General features: G+C 38.8%; 1 protein-coding gene across 1 annotated transcript; it reads left to right on the forward strand.

Moving 5' to 3' along the window:
• The first annotated feature begins 16,392 nt into the window (after positions 1 to 16,392).
• Positions 16,393 to 20,895, forward strand: LOC133831892 (uncharacterized). Its single transcript, XM_062262298.1, has 2 exons — positions 16,393 to 16,671; positions 19,045 to 20,895. The coding sequence occupies exons 1-2, from the start codon at positions 16,393 to 16,395 to the stop codon at positions 20,893 to 20,895; spliced, it is 2,130 nt and encodes a 709-aa protein (XP_062118282.1).
• Positions 20,896 to 22,985: the final 2,090 nt, after the last annotated feature.

The following is a 22,985-nucleotide window of genomic DNA, read 5'->3' on the forward strand; positions in this document are numbered from 1 at the left end:
TAATATTTGATATAAGATTACATATTGTTGACGTCGTTTTTCGTCAACTTAGATATGAAGAGCACTAAACAATGATGCAGAAAAAATAAAAGGATTCACAAGCTTTTTACGTGGTTCAGTAGTTAAAATCTGCCTAGTCCACATGTCAATATTATTACTCACACTATTCTCTCAAAGCTTTTTCAGAAAGCAATTTGGCAAAGTATTCTCCAATACCATTTGTGTGTCCATACAATTGAATCAGACCAGTCTATTTATAGACCCGATCATGAGAATATTTTCCTCTGATTCAGGGAAGTTACAATCAATCATATTAATTTGAAATATATATAATAAATACATTGATTACATAATATCCCATAACAATAGGAATTTTATATATGGTAATAATGAATCCCTACGAAATAGGGATTTCCTAACGGCCTTTCCGCATGCCAAACGCGTCACTGAGCTCGATCGTTGTGCTAACGTGCTTTCGATTCTGGCTAGACTTCAGCTCATCGTTCCAGTTATATCCTCCTCATCATCCAATGATTTTGACAAACTCATTCCTCGGAGAAGGTTGGTGTGTTCGAACCTGCAACTCATGCTCGAACTCTGATCACAAATCTGGATCATATGCCAATTTATACAAGTGTGCAACCAACACTTTTTATTTTCGAGCTTACTCTTTTCGAGCCTACATTTCGAGGCTATTTATTTATTCTCTTTATTTTGGGTGTAACATTTTCCCCCTCAAAAGTGTTGGTTTGAATCCTCTAAGAAGGAAACTTTTGAACTTCACTTTTGAAAAATGTGTCCACCTACTACACTCAAGTATGGACAAACGTCATTAGGGGATTGTATACCATGAGTACTCGAGTACTCTTTTTCCTGCACACGTTCTTTCCCATTCTCTTTTTGCTGCCATCCTTTGGAAATCAAATGTGATCCCTTAGATCACTTTCCATCCCAGATCAAGGGATCAGATCCATTTGCCTTTTACAATTCCTCTCTCCTATATATATATATATATATCTTTTCTTCTTCCCCATTTTATTCACCTTTGCGTTTTAACTTTCAGAAAAGAAAACATGAACCAGAGCTTTTCTCTTTGCATGTTCTCTAAACCGAAGAAGTAAAGCACTATTTCCACCTTCAGCTTCGTGGGATCGTTTCTGCTACCTCTTCTATAGTTGATGATTTATTCGTACCCACAATCAACCTTGTGTAAGTTCTCTGATCTCCATATATGTATGTTTCTTTTTATACATATATACATTTCCTCATCGTACATAAGAAAACCCTTCTGGATATTACCTCACTCTTGAAACCTTCTTTGCAAGAGGTAGTTTTTTTATTTGTGTAGGCTTGCATATATCAGAAACATGCTTTAGAAAAAAATGTTTTGGTAAAAAAAGATAAAAATGGTGCCTTTCTTTAGGTTATGGGGTGATAGGTCATAGGTTTCGTGTAGTTTAAGAAATAGGGTTTTAATGCACGCATCCCAATAGTATCTCATTTTTGGGAAACTGCCATCTCTTTTCCTAGAAATTCAGGATACTCTTAAACTGACAATAACCGCCCCACTCTCACCTGGGTATATCCTCGATGCCTTGAATTTTATAACAGTTCGGTGTTGGCATTTGAGTTAATCTCATCATTTTGAGCCTTCAGGCTCAATTAAGGTGATCTCATTATCTCAAGCTTGCGAGCTCGAATTATCAAGATCTTAGTATTTTCTTCTTCTTTTTTATAATGGGTCCTCAGCTTTTTCTTTCTTGTTAGATGTCGCAGTCTTCAGAGAATCAGTGGGGGCCCAAGCTTGCCATCCCTTACCTCCCGTCATCTCCTCTCCCTGAATTGCCATTCATGCAAAATAAATGGTTAATCCGTGAGCATAAGGAACAACGCGAACGAGAAGATATACGAGCCCATTTTCGACGTCAGATCGACGAGGTTGAAGAGAGGAAGAGAAAGAGACTTCGAGTTGCAGTATACCCCAATCCAGACACTGAGATCCGAACAATTCCACTAGACCCTAAGCTTTGAGTCACCATTGCCTACTCTCCAGGTGAGCTCTCATTTAGCCTCATGGAGAGTGCTTCGACCCAACTGACCACCTCTAAGGCCCTTTCCATCCCAAGCTCGGAGGACAATTTCTTTGAAGGTGAGCACTATCGGAGCTCTGTGACCTCCATCGGACATATCTATCAATTGCTGGCATTTCACAGGTTAAATTTATCTGAAAAGTTGATGTGTCAGCTTGCAACCTCCAACGAGAGGAGTTACTACGCTCCCAGTGACGGTAATCCTGATAGGATGATTAAGCTCGCGGCCTGGAATCCCAAACATATGCGAGCTGGGGCTTTATTTCCCTTAAGGGATTATTTCCGGAGTTTCTTGGACTACGCTAGTATCGCCCCATTCCAACTCCAAACCAACTCATATAGAGTCCTAGCCGCCTTGAGGTTGTTGTACAAGGAGATGAAGTGGGAGGGGCCCTCAGCGCACGAAATCCTCTATCTTTTTTGTCTTAAAAGTAACCCTTCCCGAGCTCACGACGGAGATGGATTCTACTACCTCTCGAGCTATCCCAGGGAGAAGCGGGTTGTTCGAGGATATACCCAACCATCCTCCTAATTTTAAGACCATCTTTTTCTGGACGGACGGTCTTGCTCCCTTTCGCTTTTATTCCTTCTAGCGGATTCGTAAGTGTCTCGCCATACTCATTTTCTATTCTCTTTTTCTTTGGTTTTTTGAGCTTGAAATGCTCACTCAACTCTTGCCTACAGTCAAATACCATCGACCAGCACCGACCAAGGCTATGAAGACCACAAGGAAGCGATTCTTAAGCTCACTTATGGTCGACGGTCTCTGTAACGCCCTGGTTACCCCAGAACAGTTACGGTGAACGGTGAACCAAAAATTTGACTCATTGCCTGAGTCCTTTGGTTAAAATCGTGATCTAAGTGTTATTAACAGGTTAAGGTGAAAACCAGTAAAAATTATAGGATATGTTTTATTGATACATAAAACTGTTCATGGGCCCACAAGAACATTTACAAGTTATTTACAACTCAAAAAGGTCATTACTGTTCCAAAATTTCAAACCCCGCCGACCTAAGCGGCAAAAATAGGGTAAACCCCCTAGTTCCTCTAAGAACTCCTTGGCCATGGTGGTCAAGCGGCCGCATATGTACACATCACCACCTAAGCTCTCCACTCAAGGCTAGGTGGGTTTTTCTTTTCCTTTACCTGCACCACATAGCACCCATGAGCCAAAGCCCAGCAAGAAAACATAACATTATATGTAAACATCATCAAATGATTATCATTATAATCACACAGAGCTCATAGCTTTCAAACAGATGAGTGAACATCACTTGAGGTTCTGATAAACCATACTGAGTGACTGACAAGCAAGTCACTAATTCAAATGGAAGAGTGGCTGCTAGGTAAGCCACTAGCCTTCAACAAATGAGAGACTGATGGGTAAGTCTCTACTTTATCAAGTGAGTGACTAATGGGTAAGCCACACATGCGCTTATAATATTCATCGAACTTGCGGTCGGTCCTGCATTAATGCTCTTTGAGTCATTCAATGCAGAAAGTCGATTAGATCTAATCTTTATTGGCTTGCGTTGAACACGCTAAGGCCGTCCTGACTAATGAGTCAGCCCAATGTGACCAGTGCCCAGTACCACTGCTGAACCTGACTAATGAGTCACAGTTTCGCAGTTGATACTAGCACCTTTGCCAAATCTGACTAATGAGTCAGTACCATGCACAAGTGAGCAACATTTGCTAAGTATTCCACAATGAATTCATGTCCTCATTTATACAACCAACATACCTCATGAATAACCATGCATGTCACATTTGGGGTGCAGTTTTCTTACCTCTGATTCGAGCTAGAATGAACAAAAGAACGACCCTTGAGAACGGTTTAGCTTTTAGTCCTTTAGCGGTTACCTAATCATAACACATTATAGGATACCATCAATAACATGATAATTAAAGGTTCTCAAACCAATATCTAGCCTCCAAGAGATCAATCCAAACTAATCCAAGTAGTAAGGACACTCCCAAGGCCTAAAACTAGGTTCCCGGGGTCAAAACGAGCAAACGGGGCGAAAACTGGGCAAGGGCTGCGGCCCTAGCACCTTGGGCCGCGACCCCCAGAGTTCCCTGAGGCAAGGGCCGTGGCGCCCAGCAGACACAAAAACTCCACCTGCTTCTTCAAGGCAGGGCCGCGGCACCACAAGAACAGGGCTGCGGCCCTCAACTCTGGGCCATTCCCAAACACGTTTTTAACACTCCAAAGCCTCCAAAATCATACCTAAACAGTCCCCAATCATCAAATCAAAGTTCCCAAGCTTCCCAATGCACCAAAACCCTCAAACCCAAGGTTCAAACTAATAAAAAACACAACAATTCACAAAGTCCAATTCAAAGCTTAGAAACTCTAAAAACTCAAAACTTTAAACTTAGATTACCTTCGATTAGGTTGTTTTCTGTCAAATCCTTCGGTCAAGAAGCTTCTAATCTTTCCTAGGATCGCTATGCCTCGATCCTCACTTGATTCTGACTCCTAGAACTCAAGATTTCTTCAAATATGCTTCGGGTGGCAAAAATGAACTAACGAAGGAGAACGGGAGGTTTTCTTATCGTACGTTCTATCTGACAGCTACTTCAAGCTTAAGTAACCTCAAATAAAACCTAATGCTCGGGGTCCCGAAAACACCCCCGGGGACAATATAGTCAAAACTTCCAGAATTTCACACTGATCTCAAATATTCCAAATTTATCATCAAATAAACATTTCTACTACCCTAAAATTGACCCCGTTATGACAAAACCGCTAATCCACTAAAAATGACCGTCTCACGCCAAATAGCTCGAATATATCTCCATAATAATGGAATCTCATTCACAAATCACATCATGCACCTAAATACACAGATTACCCTCAATGGGCCAAATGATCAAAACAGCATAATATTTCAAATGTGGACCCACATGCATGCATATATCATCATATTATAATATAATTCACATATACATGCATAATATCATTTAATGGCGTAATTAAAAAATTACGGCCCTCCCGGCCTACTAAACCGCCACTAAACCTCATCAGAGAATTCGGGGCATTACAGTCTCTCACCTACCTCCTCCATGAGGATAAGCTCCGAGCTTGTGGTCTCCTAGACGAAGGCGAGTCCACCGATGACTCGGGAATCCACAAATATGTGAGATAGGAAAACGTCCCAATCCCCACCGCCAAACTTCCCTCAAGGAAGAGGCCCTCGGGCTCGCAAGCCCATGCCTCCGTTCCCCACCTACCTGAGCATCCATGTAATGACCCACTAATCTAGACTAATTGGACCATTATCGAAACTATACATAAAACTTACATTTTTACAAAAATACCATAATTTATTGAGTAACTTGAAAAATAAGAGTTATTTACAAAGAAACAGAATACTAAGAAGGATTATGGGATCCCATTGTTTTTAGAACAAAACATGATTTAAAATAAAAGACATTACATAATAATGCGGAAAATACACATAAAAACCATAAAAAACATAAAAGGAGACTACATCCTCGAATCGAATAACGCTCGGCCCCTTGACTCCATTCATCATCGATACACATCCTCCAAGCGTCACGAATCTTATCGCCTCTAAACTTATTTTCCTGCACATAAACAGAAAGGAGTGAGCCTAATGCCCAGCAAGGAAAACCTAACACATAGTCATATACATAATTTCATAAGAAAACATAAAGACATATCATAACACATAATTCACTTATTATAATGGCCATTATTACTTGGGATCCCATAGACTAAACAAGCTTATGCCCATGAGATTAGTGGGGTCCTACCAGCTAAATAGGCTTATGCCCACAATCCTTTTGGGGTCTTGTTAGTCAAATAGGCATATGCCCAAGCCTACAACATACACATCAATAACATATAACATATGAAAACATAACACATAAAATAGCATAATCATAAACATGTAGATTCTAGCCTATTTTCCTTACCAAAGTTACCGAGATTATGGACTGAGTTGGGATTGTTGGAACACTCCTAAAACCATAAAAAAAGAGTAAGTCTAAAGAAAGGAGATGAAATGAAAGAGATGGAAAGACTAAACCATAGAAAACATACTTACCAACTTATATGCTTAAAAGCTTGGATTCCCTAACCAAAATAAGAATAAGGTTAGGGGACTGAGTAGAAGGTTTTGAGAAAGGAAATAACATAAAATACAGAAAGGAACTATAGTTTTGGGTTTACCTCAAAGATTGCAAGATCAATCTAACCTCCACCGAAATACTATAGAACTCACTTCCCAAAGTGTTTGATAAGCTTATGATGTTTAAGCTTATAGTTTTTCCCCAAACCAAGTGTTTACACTCTCACACTCACTTAACACTAGCAGCTTCTGAACTTAGAGCAAATGGTGAATAATGGCTGGGTACTAGGTCCTATTTATAGAGTTTGGGAATGAAAATATCTTGATTTTACTTGAATAAAAATAATGGCTTTTTAGGTGAAAATCATTTGAATAATCGTTCAGCAGAGGCTGAAGACTCGTTCAGAAGATGCTGGACTGTTGAAGAAGTTTGAATGGCTGAAGGGAAAAGAATTCAAATGTATTTGAATTCATGCTGGTGGAGGCGATATATCGCCCCCTATAGGCGATATATCGCCTGGACCTTTGTTCCCGAGGCGACCGTGCATCGATTCGTGTTTTCCGTATCTACGTGCTGCGATATATCGCCCCCTATAGCTGCGATATATCGGCATACGCTGAATATTTAAACACGAATTTACACATTTTTAGCTGAGTTTGAATGGAGTAAACAGCCTTGACTAAGCCCTCAACGTGCTCAAAGCTGCTGACTGACCCTATACATTCAAACTTTTACCCTTATTTAATTTAATCCTCAAAAATACTTAATCCTTAATTACCATTCAAAACATGTGCTTAAAATCCTATTGGTTGATGTCTAAACCTTATAATATAATAATATGATCCTTAATATCAGACACATTAATCAAACCTTAGGTTATACTTAATATTCTTAAACTATAGGTTAAACTTAGAAAATCTATAAGTACTACTATGAGTGTCCAAATAACTCCCGGTCTGAACCCAAAATCCAAAGTAACAATGATAACACTAAACATACTATAATACTACTAAACAATTAGCTAAGTAAAGTTCTTGGACTCTACAATCCAGGTTCGGGTACTGAAGCCCAAGACGAGGCTCCGCCGAGTTCGGCGGATGGAGGTAAGGTAGTGTTGGACTTGTCAATGTGGTCCCCCACCCTTCTTAGGTATGAACCCGATGTAATGGTTCTTTTTAAGGACCCCAGGATTAACCTACATTACATTGTCGAGGGTATACCTTAGAGTCCATAGGTTCGATAATTGGTTAGGGAAATACCAGACTATGTACAGTCTAAATGAAGTTTGGGATGGTATTGCTGTCCAATATGGGACTGATGGGTGTCGTATGTCGTATAAAATTTAAATATATTTATTCCTTATTACTCACTAAATTATTAGTAAAGTGGTAGTAAGGGTCGAACCCACAAGGACTATTATTCAATTTATCATTCAAAATAAAAACAAGAATTAAATAGGGGATTTTGTTTCAAGATTTAATAACGCAAAATAAAGTAATAAACAAAGAACAATGGATAATACGATTTTAAAGAAACAGTTAAGAATTATTCTCCACATTCGACAATCAATCTATCAACAATGACAAATAATATTCCCTACTCTCAATTAAATTGTTAACCCCACAAATAATACTTAAGCAGTCAATTATCCCAGTTTCCCTAATATAATTAATTAAAGCTAAGCGCTCTTAATTAATCCTTTTTACCAAGCAATAAACTCATTAAGCATGCGATCTATTTAACCTAGAAAAAGTATTACATTCAATGGAAACAAGTTAATCTAGGCAACAAATTCATTAAGCATGAAATTTGTTTAACCTATGTTCTATTCTTCATCACAATTAAAATATCTGTCACAATACTCTAATTGCAATGCTTAGTTTTAAAACTACTTTGTAAAAGTTAGTTTTTCTAAATCTACAAAAAGTTCAGCAGCATAACGACTGTAATCTAGCCTATCCTAAAATTTAAAATCTGCATAAAAACATATAACCCAGTCCCAGAACATACATATATTATAAATATCTAATCATATTAATCTAACCTACCACACAATTTAAAAATATAATTCACATTCACATTTATATACATATAAACATATTCACATACATTCACATTTATATACATATAAACATATTCACATACATTCACATTTATATACATATATCTAATATATCATACATTTTTTTTATAACATAACATTTGATTAAATTAAAATAACATAAAAGAAAATTAAAAATCACAAATATAATTAAATTAACAATACAAATCTAAAATGAAAAATAAAATTCAACACTATCTAAAAAAACCAATTACCCAATTAAAAACATAATTTAACCATTAATCAATCACAAAATATTTAAAAAAAAAACAAGAATATAATCAAATTAACAAACATACAAATTTGAAATGAAAAAATAAATTAACACTATCTAGAATAACTAATTACACAATTTAAAAACATTAATTAATATTTTATTAATACATTAATCAATCACAAAAAAAAATCAATACAAAATTTTAAAAACAGTACCTAAGGGTTCGAGTTAGGGAGTTATCCAAAGGCAAGAGCTCGGCCTCGGGCTCCAATGGAATCTAAAAAAAAACAAAAACCCATTTATACCAAAAACAACACATATATTTAAAAAAAAAAACTACAATTTTAAGGGCACAATAGAAAGAATATGGTGTAGATTCATGAACCTCACGAAAAAATGGCAAAAAAGTGGGTTGGGGAGGCGTCTTGCGGCGACGTGCGGCGATCTGAGGTGGAGGAGAAGCTCTGAAAGTTCAAAGTTTTTGAGAAATGGAGAAGAAGGGCTCGAGTTGGGAGATATATCGAAGGGTTCTATAGCGACAACATGTTGTCGCTATAAATAATAAAAGGTCTTCGCTGATATCAAACGCATCGTTTCACTCAAACTGTGAGATCCTACAGCGACGACATGTCGTCCCTATAGGATAGTGAATAGTACACGAAACCTCTCGTACGCTACGCGTCTACCCTGCAACGAGGACATGTCGTCGCTATAGAATACAAAATAACTGAACAGTGGATTAAATTGGACTCTATAGCCAATAATCACATGATTGCATTGCATTACATATCATACAATATGTATAATTTGAGCATATGCATATTCTTATAAGTGTTTTCATGTGTAAGTATAAAAGTTGTGTATGTGATGTCTATGTGTATGTTCAATATTATTAACCTTGTGGCGTTTGAGTTGTCTTTTATGGGTGTTTGATGTGCTCAAGATATAAGAAAGGATGAAAAATATGGACAAGGCATGAAATCAAGTGAGAAAAGTGAGATATAGAAGGCAAAAGATGTTAAGTGGTGAAAAATAGTACAATGTCGATTACTAGTATTTCGGTGTAAAATTGAGTATTAGTGGATTTACCAAATATAATTGAGGTATGATTAAGGTCTCATTGATGAAGTAAAAATGGTTTTGGAACCATTAGATCAAGTCTTGATGGGAGGTATACATAATCAGTGGTATTGACCCAAAGTCAAAACGAGCTAGCACAATTGCGCTACGCTCAATCAGGTAAGCATAACTATTGGGTATGAACTCATATGGACCTAAGGTTTGGTGTGAGTGTTTCACACATAAGGATAATAGGCCTAGCATATGATTAAGTCAAAATTATTGAAGTGATAAGGTTTTTATAAGTCAAAAAGTGAAATGATGAGGTGAAAGGTGTCAAATTTTGATACAATAAGGCCAAATCATTGAAAATAAAGGATTTTTCATCAAACTTATCACTTTGCACGACCAAGAATCTAAAAAACAGAGAGAAAAGAAAACTAAAAACCATTTCTTGGCTGGTTTGAAGAAATTATAAGGAGATCCAAGTGAAATCAAAGCCAAAGAAGTGAATTAAGCTTAGTTCTGGCCTTTTTATGGTAAGTTCTTGTACTTGGAAGTTAAACAACATTTTTGAATTTTTCTGAGAGTTTACCTATGGTGTTTTATCTTTTTTAAGATATTTCTTGGTTGTTTCCAAGTAGTTTGAGGTTTAGAAAAGCTAGAAGAGATTGTTTTTGCCGAAAAGTTGCTCGGTAAGTGAAATTTTGTGTTTTATGAGGTTTTTGGGGTTCTTGGAGTACAAACTGATTTTTGGTTATTTGATTGAGTTTATAAGAGGGTATATATGTTTATAAATGTTTTAATAGATGTGGAGACTCATTTAATTTGGGTGATGATCTTGGAAATTAGAATTTTATTAAAATCGGTATATGATAACTTTGTGATGAATTATGTTAGTATTTGGGATATGTAGTTATGGCAGGTTATTTGATGTTGATTACTGATTGATATTGATATTTGGGGATAGCTAAAATTAAAGGGAAACTCTGTCAAAATTTCTCCAAGTGTCTAAGATAAATCTACTGCTCAATCTAAGTGATTTAAGGTATTTTAGGCATGATTTGGATATGAAATTTGATATGGTGTTTTATGGATATTTTAAATGATAGTTCAATGCCTTATTGTCTTCATTATGATGTGAAATTCATGCCATTGCTAGGATAAGAACATCAACACCTAAGACACTACTTGTTACACGGTGAAATATATTTTGGACAGAATGTAAGTGATAACTCTACAAAATAGAGTTATTTTACCACTTTTTATATGCTAATTGTTGCTTAATTCTTGAGTTTTTAATTGATTTATTAAGTTTTAAAGTAATTTTGAATTTATTGCGTTTATTTTGATTTTATATATTTTTGTGTGTTTTTATAGTTATTTTGTTGTAAAATGTTGTAGTTAATTATTTGAATTATTGTTGCTTAGTTTGAGATAAAAAAATGTTATTTTATTGAAATTAAATGTTATGTAAATTAAATTTTAATCAATATTTTCATGGAAGTTATATGCTATATTTTATTAGAGAAAATAATTAATTTTAATTTAGTTTATGATTATTTTGTAGGAAACAATGTGGCATTTTGATACTTTGAAAAGAAAAAAAGATCTAAAGCTGAAAAAAGAAAGGCAAAAAGTGGCATTTTTGAGAGAAAGGCAAAGGAAATGGCAACAGCAGCCCACACCACCTGGCCCAGTTGCCCCAGCCGAAGCCTTCCACCAGCTGCCTCCACCTGCCCCTTCCTCCTGTTATGCCTAGCCTTTCAGCCCATCTCCACACCAGCCCGCCTGTCAGCTGCCTTCTCCACGTTTCTAGCCCACAGCCCAGCAGCTTGCCACCAGCCCATCTCCAGCTTCCAACAGCAGCCACAGGCTCACGCTTGGGCCTGCCTCATTCCCAGCTGCCTGAATCAACGGCCCAGCGCCTGTTTCCTGCCCCCCTCACCAGCAGGTCGTGCCTCTCCTTGCCTCCCTGCACCCAGCAAGCTCTAAAGAGAGTAGTCATTGAGCCGCCTGCCCTTTTTCTTGTCTCCTTGTGCCAAATTCTCATTTTAAAACATGCAAAAGAAAACTACAACATTCACATCAAAATTACCATTTTTTTTTCATGTTTTATTTTGGTTTAATCCTTGTTTTTAATCCCCAATGTAATTTACTTTTATTTCTTAGTCCCCATTCCCTCCTATAATTAGGAGCCTCATTTCACCATTTCACACCTCCCTCTCTTACACTAATTCTTCCATATCTCTTTATTTTTTCCATCTTTGTTCTTTTCTTAGATTTTATGTATTTTTAGAGGAATAATTTGGGAGTTTCTCCTCCAAATTTTCCTAGTTATGTGTAAAATCCCGGTTTTGAGGGATTTGTTTCTATTTTTAGTTTATTGGCATTTTTGGTTTTAGTCAAAATTAATATTGTATTTATTGATTAAATCATGTTTATTGTGTAATATTCTCTGCTGTAAATGTCTCTTTCCGTATATAGAATAAATCTGGAATTATCTTGGAAATATTCTTGTCATTTATTCTTTTTGTCTCGGTTAGGAAAGTCTGGGTATCTTTTGTTTCAGCAGAATCCGTTTTTGTCAAAACAGATGGATATTTACCTTATTTAGAATTATCTTGTGCATCAAGTAATCAATGGTGAATATTCTTTATTTATGCTTTTGTTTCTCTATAAAAGCTTCTAACCTAGACGATTAGGTTATCACTTCAGAGATTGATTTCATATTTTGTTGAAGTGCCGTTTTCATGTGTAGAGAGCTTTTGTCCTAGAGCTCTTTGTTTTGTTTTTTGTTTTTCTTGCATATGTTTGTTAACTGTTTTGCAGGTAAAACTCTCAAGGACACCGTGTTTAAGAGCTTTGGGAGAAGCTTGTAGTGTGAGTCACTCTTCGGGAGGATTAGTGCACGGACCAGAAGTTGAAGGGAGTTCAAGTTTCTGAGTCATTTGGAAGTGTTAATAGGAAGTGTCAAATTGCTGGGATTGCGACAATTTAAAGAGGGAGTCTTTAAGATTGTATAAGTCAATTGGTGATTGTAATTTGAATAATTCTTATCTAATAAACTTCATTCTCTGGGCGTGGCCTCGTGGATTAGTAACAACCTGCAAAGGTTGTTGATACCACGTAAAAATTCGTGTGTCCTTTATTTTTACGTTTCTGATTAAGTAATTCTGTTGACACATATCATACATCTGTTTAAGCATTTCCGCAATCTGTTAAAACGTGGTTTTACATACATCCTTGGATTAATTATTTGAATTAATCAATTAATTTAATCCAAATAAGAGAATTTCATTATGTTTGTATTTTCTATTCTAGTTATGAGTTTCTAATCTTTTTAAGATTATTAAGGTGATGATGAAACAATATATAACTAGATAGTATTTATTTTGTATGTTGATTTCCCATTTTGTGCAACAAAGTTTATGGATTTTTCTTGTTCAAATATCTTCTTTCATCTTAAATATCATGTATTTTGGATTGTTAGCACATATTTATACTTTGTTCTTCATTAGTGTCAAAACATAATATTCTTTGTGTAAGATGTGTCATTAAATTGTACACATCCAATGCTTAAAACAAAAATATTATGTTTTACCTTATAAATAATGTTCATTGATTTATTTGTTATTGTTGACTATGTTTTTAGCCAACGACGTGAGAACGTCAAATACGATAAACCTTCAAGAGAATGTAAACGACAACAGACAGTTCAAACAAGAAAAGTAAATAACACAAGAGATTTTATAGTGGTTCAGTCCCGATTGTCGGTAATAGCCTAATCCACTTAGAGTTGTGATCTATAGATCCGTACTCAAGATCAGATGGACTGAGCCAACTGAGTTTCTTCAGTACAGATTGCAAAAATACAAGAATTCTCTCAAATGCCAGCACTTTCTCTCTCTAGAATACTCAGACCCAAATTTCTCTCTCTAGAAAGAAGAAGCAGAAGAAGCCCCTTTCTCATCCCATAAGCCCTCTATTTATAGGTTTAGGGTCATACATACGGTATTCCCTAGAACCGGGATATTTTATTATATTTATTACATTTAAATTACAAAGAAACATTCAAAATTCAAAATGTAACAAACCCCCCATTTGTTGGAAGAATGAGAGATTCCCACATATCTTGTTGAAGTTGTTTCTGGGAATCTTGACTTAGTCCTCCTCTAGCTAGTTGATCCACCTCTCCTACTGACCACTCATGCAAGTGCTGGTCGGACATGTGCATGGTGGTAGGACAAACATTTGTTGGTCGGACGTGCATGGTGGTAGGACTTGTGCATGGTGGACATGCACTTCTCTCCTCTAACATCCTTGGGGTCTCCTAGGACCACTCTCTTGGGGTCTCCTAGGACCACTCTCTTGAGTTCTCCTTGGACCAAAATCCCTCGGGCTCTCCTCGGACTACATCCTTGGGGTCTCCTAGGATGCACTCTCCTTAGCTCTCCTAGGATGCACTCTCCTTAGCTCTCCTAGGATGCTTTCTCCTTAGCCTCATAGGATGCACTCTCCTTAGCTTTCCTCGGACCAAGGTGAACTTGGCTTGGTTATGACATCTTTCAAGCAGTCCAAATTCTTCGTCAGTCTACCGGGTCCCTTTTCACAACTATGAGGAGTCAATGTATTTACTGACTATTAATGTGTCTTTTACTGACCATGCACTGCCACTTGTCACCTTTATTGCCACGTCATTTGATCTCCATTTTTTGGGTATAACAGTTATTTCATTAGATTGATTTACACTAAATGCTTTGAAATTATACTTTTTGAAAAGTGAAGATATATCCTATATTTTTATAAAAACTTGTGCTTAAATAGAATAGCTAATTTGAATAAGTGATGGTTTGATTAATTTCTACTATTACTAAAACTTGGGAATCAATGTACTTTTAAATATTATCGAACTTATATTTTGTGGATTCTATTATCTTAATAATCTTTCTTTTACCATCTTGTTTAAAATTATTTAAGTATATATATTGTCTTTAATATCTTTATTACTATATTTTATTTTATTTTCATTATACAAAAATCCCATCAATCTTTGGGGCTAGGTTAGAATTTATCAATTTTAATTTAAAATAGTTTTCTTTTCGATTTTAGACAACTCCTTTGGGTTCGACATCCTTGCTTACACGATCACTATTCTATATGAACGATTCGTGCACTTGCGATTTATAAATATTTAAAACATACCCGTTTTGGGTCCATCAGTAAGTGAAGTACTCAACTGCAACACAAGAATTACATGTTATGTGAAAGTATGCATTATATGAATATGTTGTGAGTAAGTGGTATTAACATACATTGACACTTCATCATATATTTGTATGCATGGAATAATAGTGATATGGTGAATTAATGAATGATATAAGACCATGCATGGTATTATGATGATTAATTATGTGATGTCTTGCCAAGTTTTATGCAACATAAAAGTAAGTTGTAATAAGAAGTTTAAGTTCAGTGGCACTGTTTTGAAAAGGCAAATGAGAATGTAAGTAAGTGTAAACGGAGGTCTATAGTTAGGCTCATAGTGGCAGCCCAATAATTTGGGCTAGGTTTTAGTGAACCAATTATATTGTTTGCCATATTCCCGTTTTTATTTCTCCTCCATATGAGTTATTGTTATATGTATTAACACTACAGTGTGTGGCCGCCTTAACTCTTGAGCCCGGCGGGGCAACGATGGAATAAGATTTTTAATGTGCCCTGCTGTGGTGATGGCTAGCCGGAGGAGAACCCATTTTATATTATACGTGTAACAAGCCCTGTAGGCATTGGCCTAATCAAACAGTGTGTACAATATTAAGGGGCCCAAAATTTAAAAAGAAGTTGTGTATGTCCATTGACATTGGGTAATCATTAGCATTGCATGCATTACTTTGCTTACTGAGCTTTAGGTTGGATTGATTGACTCTTGGTGAGTGTAGTGGCCAAAAATTACGCCAGGCCCAAATCAATTACGCCATCGGCCCAATCAGAAACTATAGCCCAATAAACACTAAAGAGACCATCAAGTTAGGTCCGTAAGGAACTACTCAAAACAACCAGGCCAGTCTATGCCCCAAATAAATCTTAGCCCACTCATCAAGGGTAGTGTTGGATTTTGACTACTCTGTAAGCCCAAAAATCTTTAAAGCGGCAAAACGAATCCAAAACGTGGGCAAGGGAGTTGGGTCAATCTATAACTCACCCAAGAGAATAGGTCTTCCTCCTTTTTAGGAGGAAGATCGCTTCTCACGTTCACTCCTCAGTGGCTAAGCAATAGACTATTGAAAACTCTATAAAAGCAAGTTTCTGGACCTGAAAGGGAGAGGCATTTTTTTATTCAAAAACTCAATCTCTCTCTAATACTGTCAGACCGATCACTTAGATCATCCTTCACCACCACATTTACGATGGATTTATTCACTTGTTGTTTACTTTCTTTACATTTTCTTTATTTTATATTAGAATTGCTTACTGACTTGACCGTTGGAGTCCCTTCGGCTGGCATCACCCCAGTGTCCCAAGAATTTTACTGTCTTTCTTCCTTTGTTCTACAGGTTGTCAGTGCCCGTGATCCATCCTTTCCGATCATTGTAGATTTCAGCCTCTACAATTTGGCACCCACCGTGGGGCCCTGACAGACTGAATCAGGAGCAAAGGACGAACATCCATCGCCATGGAAAACTTGGAAGAAGGAGAGATCAACGTCCAAGCTCAGCTAGCTGCCCTGATGGCCCAGATGAGAGATACTAACGAAAGCCTTAGGATGGTGCAGCAAGAGAACATAGCATTCAGGGAGGAGAATGCCTTATTTAAGTAAAAAATGGAGATGTTGGAATCTGCTCAACGCAGCGCAGCTGAATCCCAGATAAGGTTCCGCACTCCAATTCCACCCATGCAACCGTTCGATACTACCCCAGGAGCGGCGTCCATCCAAGCCTCAGGCCAACAGTCGACGATCACAGAAAGACCACAAGATCATACAGCAGGCCAACAGTCGACCCCGACGACTAATGGAACTGGTGGATCAATCCCAAGGGGATCAACCCAAACCCATGGACCCCCGCTGATAGTCGACAATCCTATGGAAAATGAACAAATGGCAACTGCTCCAATATGAGAAAACCCAGTGTCGAGTACTCCAGGGGGGCCACCCAAGACCTTTGATCCTGTAATGCCCCAGGTTCCCTATTATGGTTAATGGCTGGATTAGTAGGCTGGGAGGGCCATAACTGTTTAATTATGCCATTAAATGTGTTTATGCATGTTTACAAGAATTATATTATAATATGATGTTAAATGCATGCATGTGGGTCCACATTTGTTTACAGGGGTGTTTTGGTAATTTGGCCCGTTGAGGGTATAATTGAATATTTGTTTGGTGTTAATGATATAATGTGAGACCACATTATAATGTGGATTGGTTCGAGTATTCCGACATGAGACGATCGTTGAACGGGATTTAACAGTTTGGTCATAACAGGTTTGAGATCGGGGCTCGGGGTGAGTCTCGGGGTGATATTTATGGTTATGGCGTTACCGGGGATTTTAGGGTAACAGGATATGAATTATTGGTGTTTGAGGATATTGAGATTAGCGGGAATTGGGAAGCGTTAATTATGACTAACGGGTTAAGCTAAAAGTACCAATTTTACCCCTAGAGTAGCTTGAAAGGCTTAGGATGACACAAGGGTATTTTGGTCATTTTAGGGGTGGATATATGAGACTTAAGTGGCTGTAGAAGGTGGTGGAATAAACAGAACAAAAACAGGGGTTTGCTTCCTCCATTCCTGTACATCATCTTCTTCACTTCTCCTTTGAGGGTTTTGAGTTCTTGGTGGAGATTCAAGCTAGGGAAACTTAAGGGCTGGATTGGAGACCTGATTGAGCTTGTGAGGGAGGTCCAAAACCAGTTCCAAGGTGAGCTTTAGCCACTGGTTTTTATACATGCTCTGTTTTGATTGTTAGTTTCAGCCTTAGAGTTTTGATGTGGGAAGTGTGAATCAAAGGGGGTTTTAGTGTTAGATTGATTGGGGTTCGATGAGAGTGAGCTAAGGGTGTTGTTTGGGGGTTTAATTATATGTTTGGGAGAGGTTCTATGAAGGTTTAAAGTTTGAGAGGGAATCCCACAAGGGAAAATTGGTTCGTGCGTGGGCGTTCTTGCTGTTCTGGGCTGGGCGCCGCGGCGCAGCAGGGGTGCGCCGCGGCCCTTGGCGTTTGGCAGGCAGGGAGCCCTCTCTGTTTGAGGGTGCGCCACGGCGCAGCAGGGGAGGGCCGCGGCCGTTAAGGCCAATTTTGCTAAAATGTGGTTTTTAGCTTGGGGATTCAAACCATAGGCCTCGGGGTTGGACCTAGTACCCGGTTGGGTAGTATTTGATGTCTCGGGGGCTGGGATTTGGTTTAGGAACCCTCAGTTATCATTTTTATTGATGAATTCTATAATTTGGTTATGACCAGGTGACCGTCAAGGATTTTAAAGGTTGATCGTTCTCAGGGGTCGTTCATATTATAATTCTCACTCGAACCAGAGGTAAGAAAACGGTGTATGAATACAGTTGCACCCTATATAGGTATATAACATGCATGGTTTGATATTTGAGGCATGTTGGTTGATATATGTGGACATGGATTGCATATTAACTGCTAGTGAACGCTGATTACCTGTTGAGACACTGACTAGTCAGGGACCGACTCTAAAGTCGAGAATCATGCATTAAATGGCTCTATGGCATTAATGCTAGACTGACCCTAGGGTCGAAGAACTTATAAGCGCTTGCCTGGTCTACGACCAGATGACTATAGCCTAGGTATATGACCCCGGTGACCGTTTGCCACGTGGCTAAGGGACGTTGTCCATAGTTTCGACTCTAGAGTCGTGAGGAAGGTTATGTTGGTGACCAATCACCATGCACCTGTCCTGAACAAGCTTATGAAAGAATCACCTATCAGTTAAGCCCTGGTGACCCTATCGTCACATGGCTAGTGGGAGCGATGCTCATTATTGTGACTTTTGGCTATTGTCACCTATTTGTTGGACTGATAGTCCCGAATGGTTATTATGATCGTTGTTGATATTATATCATGTTTTATTATGTTTTCTTGCTGGGCCTTGGCTCATGGGTGCTATGTGGTGCAGGTAAAGGGAAGGAAAAGCTTAACCAACCCTGAGTGGGGAGCTTAGGCGGTGTGGTGTACATACAGGGCCGCTTGACTGCCACGGTCTACTTTTGCCGCTTAGGCCGACGGGGATTGTAAATTTGAAACTGTAGCGACTCTTTTGTATTATGAACATCTTGTAAACATTTTGAAAGGCTCATGAGAAGTTAATTTACTTAATGAAATGTACCCTTTCCTTTTTATGGGTTTTTCACCTTAACCTGTTAATAGTACCTAGATCACGTTTTTAACCAAAGGACTCGGGTAGCGAGTCAAATTTCCGGTTCACTGTTCACCGTAACTGTTCTGGGGTAACCAGGGCATTACAGATCCAACCCTTCCAACTACTCTGCCATCTGATATTTCTATTGTTCCATCTGTAGGATGGAGCACTACGCTAACACCCGAAGAGATGATTGAGCAGCTGGTGGCAAAGAAGCTGGAAGGCATGGAAGCCATGATCCATAGGATCCTAGGGGTCCCAGCGCTAATCCGGAAGAGCTTACCCAGTAGCTTTGCAGACTCTCCATTCATGGATGCCATAGCACTCGTAGAGATGCCAAAAAAGTTTGTCTTCCCACTAATGAAGATGTACGATGGAACGACAGATCCGAATGATCACATAGCAAGCTACAAGCAACGAATGTTCACAGCCGCCATCCCTCGCGAACTATGCGAGGCTTGTATGTGTAAGGGGTTTGAATCCAGTTTGGTAGGCCCAACCCTCCAATGGTATACGAACCTACCTAATAACTCTATCTCTTCATTTGCTCAATTAACTGACATATTTGTAGAGCAATTTGCTAACAGTAGGAAGCTGGAGAAGTTATCTGATGATTTTTATAGGATCAAACAAAGGAGGGGCAAGTCACTTAGAGACTACACTGCTAGGTTCAATACGGAGAAAGTATCCATCACGTCATGCAACATTGATACAGCGATTACGGCCTTTTGGAAAGAACTAATGGTAGATTCAAACCTTTATAAAGAACTAACCAATTATCCTTGCAGGACCATGGAAGACGTGCTAGCCAAAGCTTGGGCTCAAATCAAATGGGAAGAAGATGAATCAAACAGACCTACATATTCGCCCTACCCAAATACAAGAGAAAGCAGAAGCACAAGAAGAATAGAACGCAGATATAGCCCATACCGCAAATTGCACCCAACTACCAGAACCAGCAAACCAGGAAGAGAGCCCAGGCACACACTACCATCCACTAGACCAAGAGAACAAGAGAAAACACCCATCCCAGAGTATAATCTAAATATAGACCCAGTGGAGATCGTAGTGGTAATGAAAGGGATGGGAAACAAAGTCAAGTGGCCTGAAAAGATAAAAAAGCCAGCTGATAAACGAGATACCACCAAGTGGTGCGAATTCCACAATGATCATGGCCATACGACAGCAGAATGCATCGCTCTACGTTTTGAGGTCGCAGGACTTCTCCGCCGAGGTCAACTCAAAGACTTTTTGTCAGACAAAGGAAAAATCACCATGACCGGGGGAGATACCAGACCAACCACGCCACCAAAGCCACCCCAACACACACGGACATGCAACGTAATATCTGAAGGATCAGAAGTGGGTGGAGTGACATACTCAGCTTCCAAGAGACATGCAAGGGAAGTCTCGGGGATGGACGGAAGACCAAAGAGGCCACCAACAAACTATACCAGACAAACCATAAGCTTTGTCGATGATGAAGCCTCAGATTTGCTTAATCCTCATCATGATGCTTTAGTCATTTCACTATTTATTTCAAACTGTTTAACTAAACAAATATTGATTGACAATGGAAGTTCAGCTAATATCTTATTTTTACATGCTCTTAGGGGGATGGGGATTGACGAATCTATCGTCATCCGTAAGTCAACCGTACTTGTGGGATTCAGCGGTGAGCAAAAGCATTCTGTTGGTGAGGTGACATTGTATGTGTATGCCGAAGGAGTCAATCTCCAAACCAAATTTTTAGTAGTCAACTCACCCTCAGCCTACAACACCATCCTTGGCCGTCCTTGGATTCACGCAATGAAAGCAGTCCCATCTACATACCATCAGGTCATCCGTTTTCCAACTAAGTGGGGAGTGAAGGAGATCTGTGGAGCACAAAAGACGGCTCGAGATTGTTATCAGACTACATTGAAAGACAAACAAGCCTCAGCATAGCAACTACAGCACGCTACATCATCGAGTGCACCTGTAGAGCCCGAGATGGAGGATCTCGATGATGTGAGCATCAGTGAAGACTTCCCAGAGCATACCATCCAAATAGGATCAAAGTTGACACCTGAGTTTCGCGCTCGACTCATCGAGTTCCTAAAAAAGCACCATAACTGTTTCGCATGGTTTCACGAGGACATGACATGTATTGACCCTAATATTATTGTTCATAAGTTGCAGGTAGACCCAGACTATCCCCCGATCAAGCAAAACAGGAGAAAGTTTGCTCCAGAACGCAACAAAGTAATCAATGAAGAGATCCAAAAGCTGATCGACATAGGGTCTGTTCGAAAAGTTGACTATCTTGACTGGCTAGCCAATGTTGTTGTGGTAAAAAAGAAGAATGGTAAGTGGTGAATTTGTATTGATTTTACAGATCTAAACAAGGCGTGCCCCAAGGATTCGTTCCCATTGCCACACATAGATATGATGGTGGATGCAACAGCTGGACATGAGCTACTCAGCTTCATGGATGCCTTCTCAGAATACAACCAGATACTCATGCATCTGGAAGATCAAGAAAAGACAGCATTCATTACCGAACGAGGGACGTTCTGCTACAAAGTCATGCCCTTCGGACTCAAGAACGCGGGGGCAACATACCAAAGGCTAGTTAATCGAATGTTCGTAGAGATGCTAGGAAACTCGATGGAGGTCTACATAGATGATATGCTAGTCAAGTCGTTGGTTGCCCAAGACCACCTTATATTTTAAGGTACTTGAAAAATATAACATGAAATTAAATCCTGCCAAATGTTCTTTTGCTGTATCATCAGGGAAATTCTTAGGCTACATGGTGACAAAGCACGAAATAGAAGCAAATCTAGAGCAAATAAGGTCAATCCAAAACATCCAACCACCTAAGAACATCAAAGATATACAACGTTTAAATGGGAGGATAGCAGCACTAAGCCGATTCATATCAAAGTCATCTGAACGCTGCCATATCTTCTTCTCAAAGCTTTAGAAGACCGAAGACTTCATCTGGACAGAAGAATGTCAGAAAGCACTCGACGAACTCAAGGCATATCTCTCGTCACCACCACTGATGGCCAAGCCTAAAGATGGAGAAACGCTCTACATTTACCTAGCAGTATCAGAAACAACCGTTCTCATAAAAGAAGAAAATGGTAAGCAACAACCTGTGTATTATATATCTAAAACTCTATTGGATGCAGAAATTAGATACAACCAGCTAGAGAAGCTTGCTCTAGCACTCGTCACAGTAGGACAGAAGCTCAGACCCTATTTCTAGTGTCACCCTATAGTGGTACTTACGTAATACCCACTCCGTGCCATACTACACAAACCAGAGCTCTCAGGAAGATTGACAAAATGGGCTGTAGAGCTCAGTGAATACGATATCACATTTCAACCAAGGACCGCAATCAAATCTCAAGTATTAGCTGACTTTATTGCAGACTTCTCTAGTGATATGCAGATTCAAGCGGAGAAGGAATTGTTATGTCTGGAACAACAATCAAATACCAAATGGAGGTTGTCGGTTGACGGGTCAAGCAACAGCAAAGGATGCGGACTTGGGATAGTGCTCACAACCCTAACTGGAGACATTATACAACAATCCATTAGGTGTGAATTCAAAGCTACGAATAATGAAGCAGAATATGAGGCATTGATAGCTGGACTCGACTTAGCAAGGGAATTGAATATAAAGAATATCAAAGTCACTTCGGACTCCCAGCTGGTGGTCAACCAACTCAATGGGACTTACCAAGCAAAAGACTCAAAAATGACAGCATACTTGGAGGTAGTAAAAGAAAAGGTAAAACACTTCAGTGAATTTTCAATTGTTCAAGTTCCTAGATTAGAGAATGACCATGCAGATGCACTCGCAAACTTGGGCTTGACAATCCAAATTAAGAATGGGGTTACAATCCCAGTAGTATACATGCAATGGCCAGCTGTGTGGAAGCAACCAGAACAATCAACGAACACCATCGACACTCAATCTTGGATGACACCAATTATTGAGTACCTGCACCATGGTACTTTACCGGCGGACAAAAATGAGTCAA

Source organism: Humulus lupulus, chromosome 4, assembly GCF_963169125.1.
Source record: "Humulus lupulus chromosome 4, drHumLupu1.1, whole genome shotgun sequence".
Taxonomy (NCBI): Eukaryota; Viridiplantae; Streptophyta; class Magnoliopsida; order Rosales; family Cannabaceae; genus Humulus; species Humulus lupulus.

Bases quoted from the DNA above. Each gene is read 5' to 3' on its own strand.
- LOC133831892 (XM_062262298.1), top strand. From the start codon at position 16,393: ATGGAGATGTTGGAATCTGCTCAACGCAGCGCAGCTGAATCCCAGATA. The intron at 16,672-19,044 runs GCAACTGCTCCA...TGGGGTAACCAG, and splicing joins CTATGGAAAATGAACAAATG to GGCATTACAGATCCAACCCT.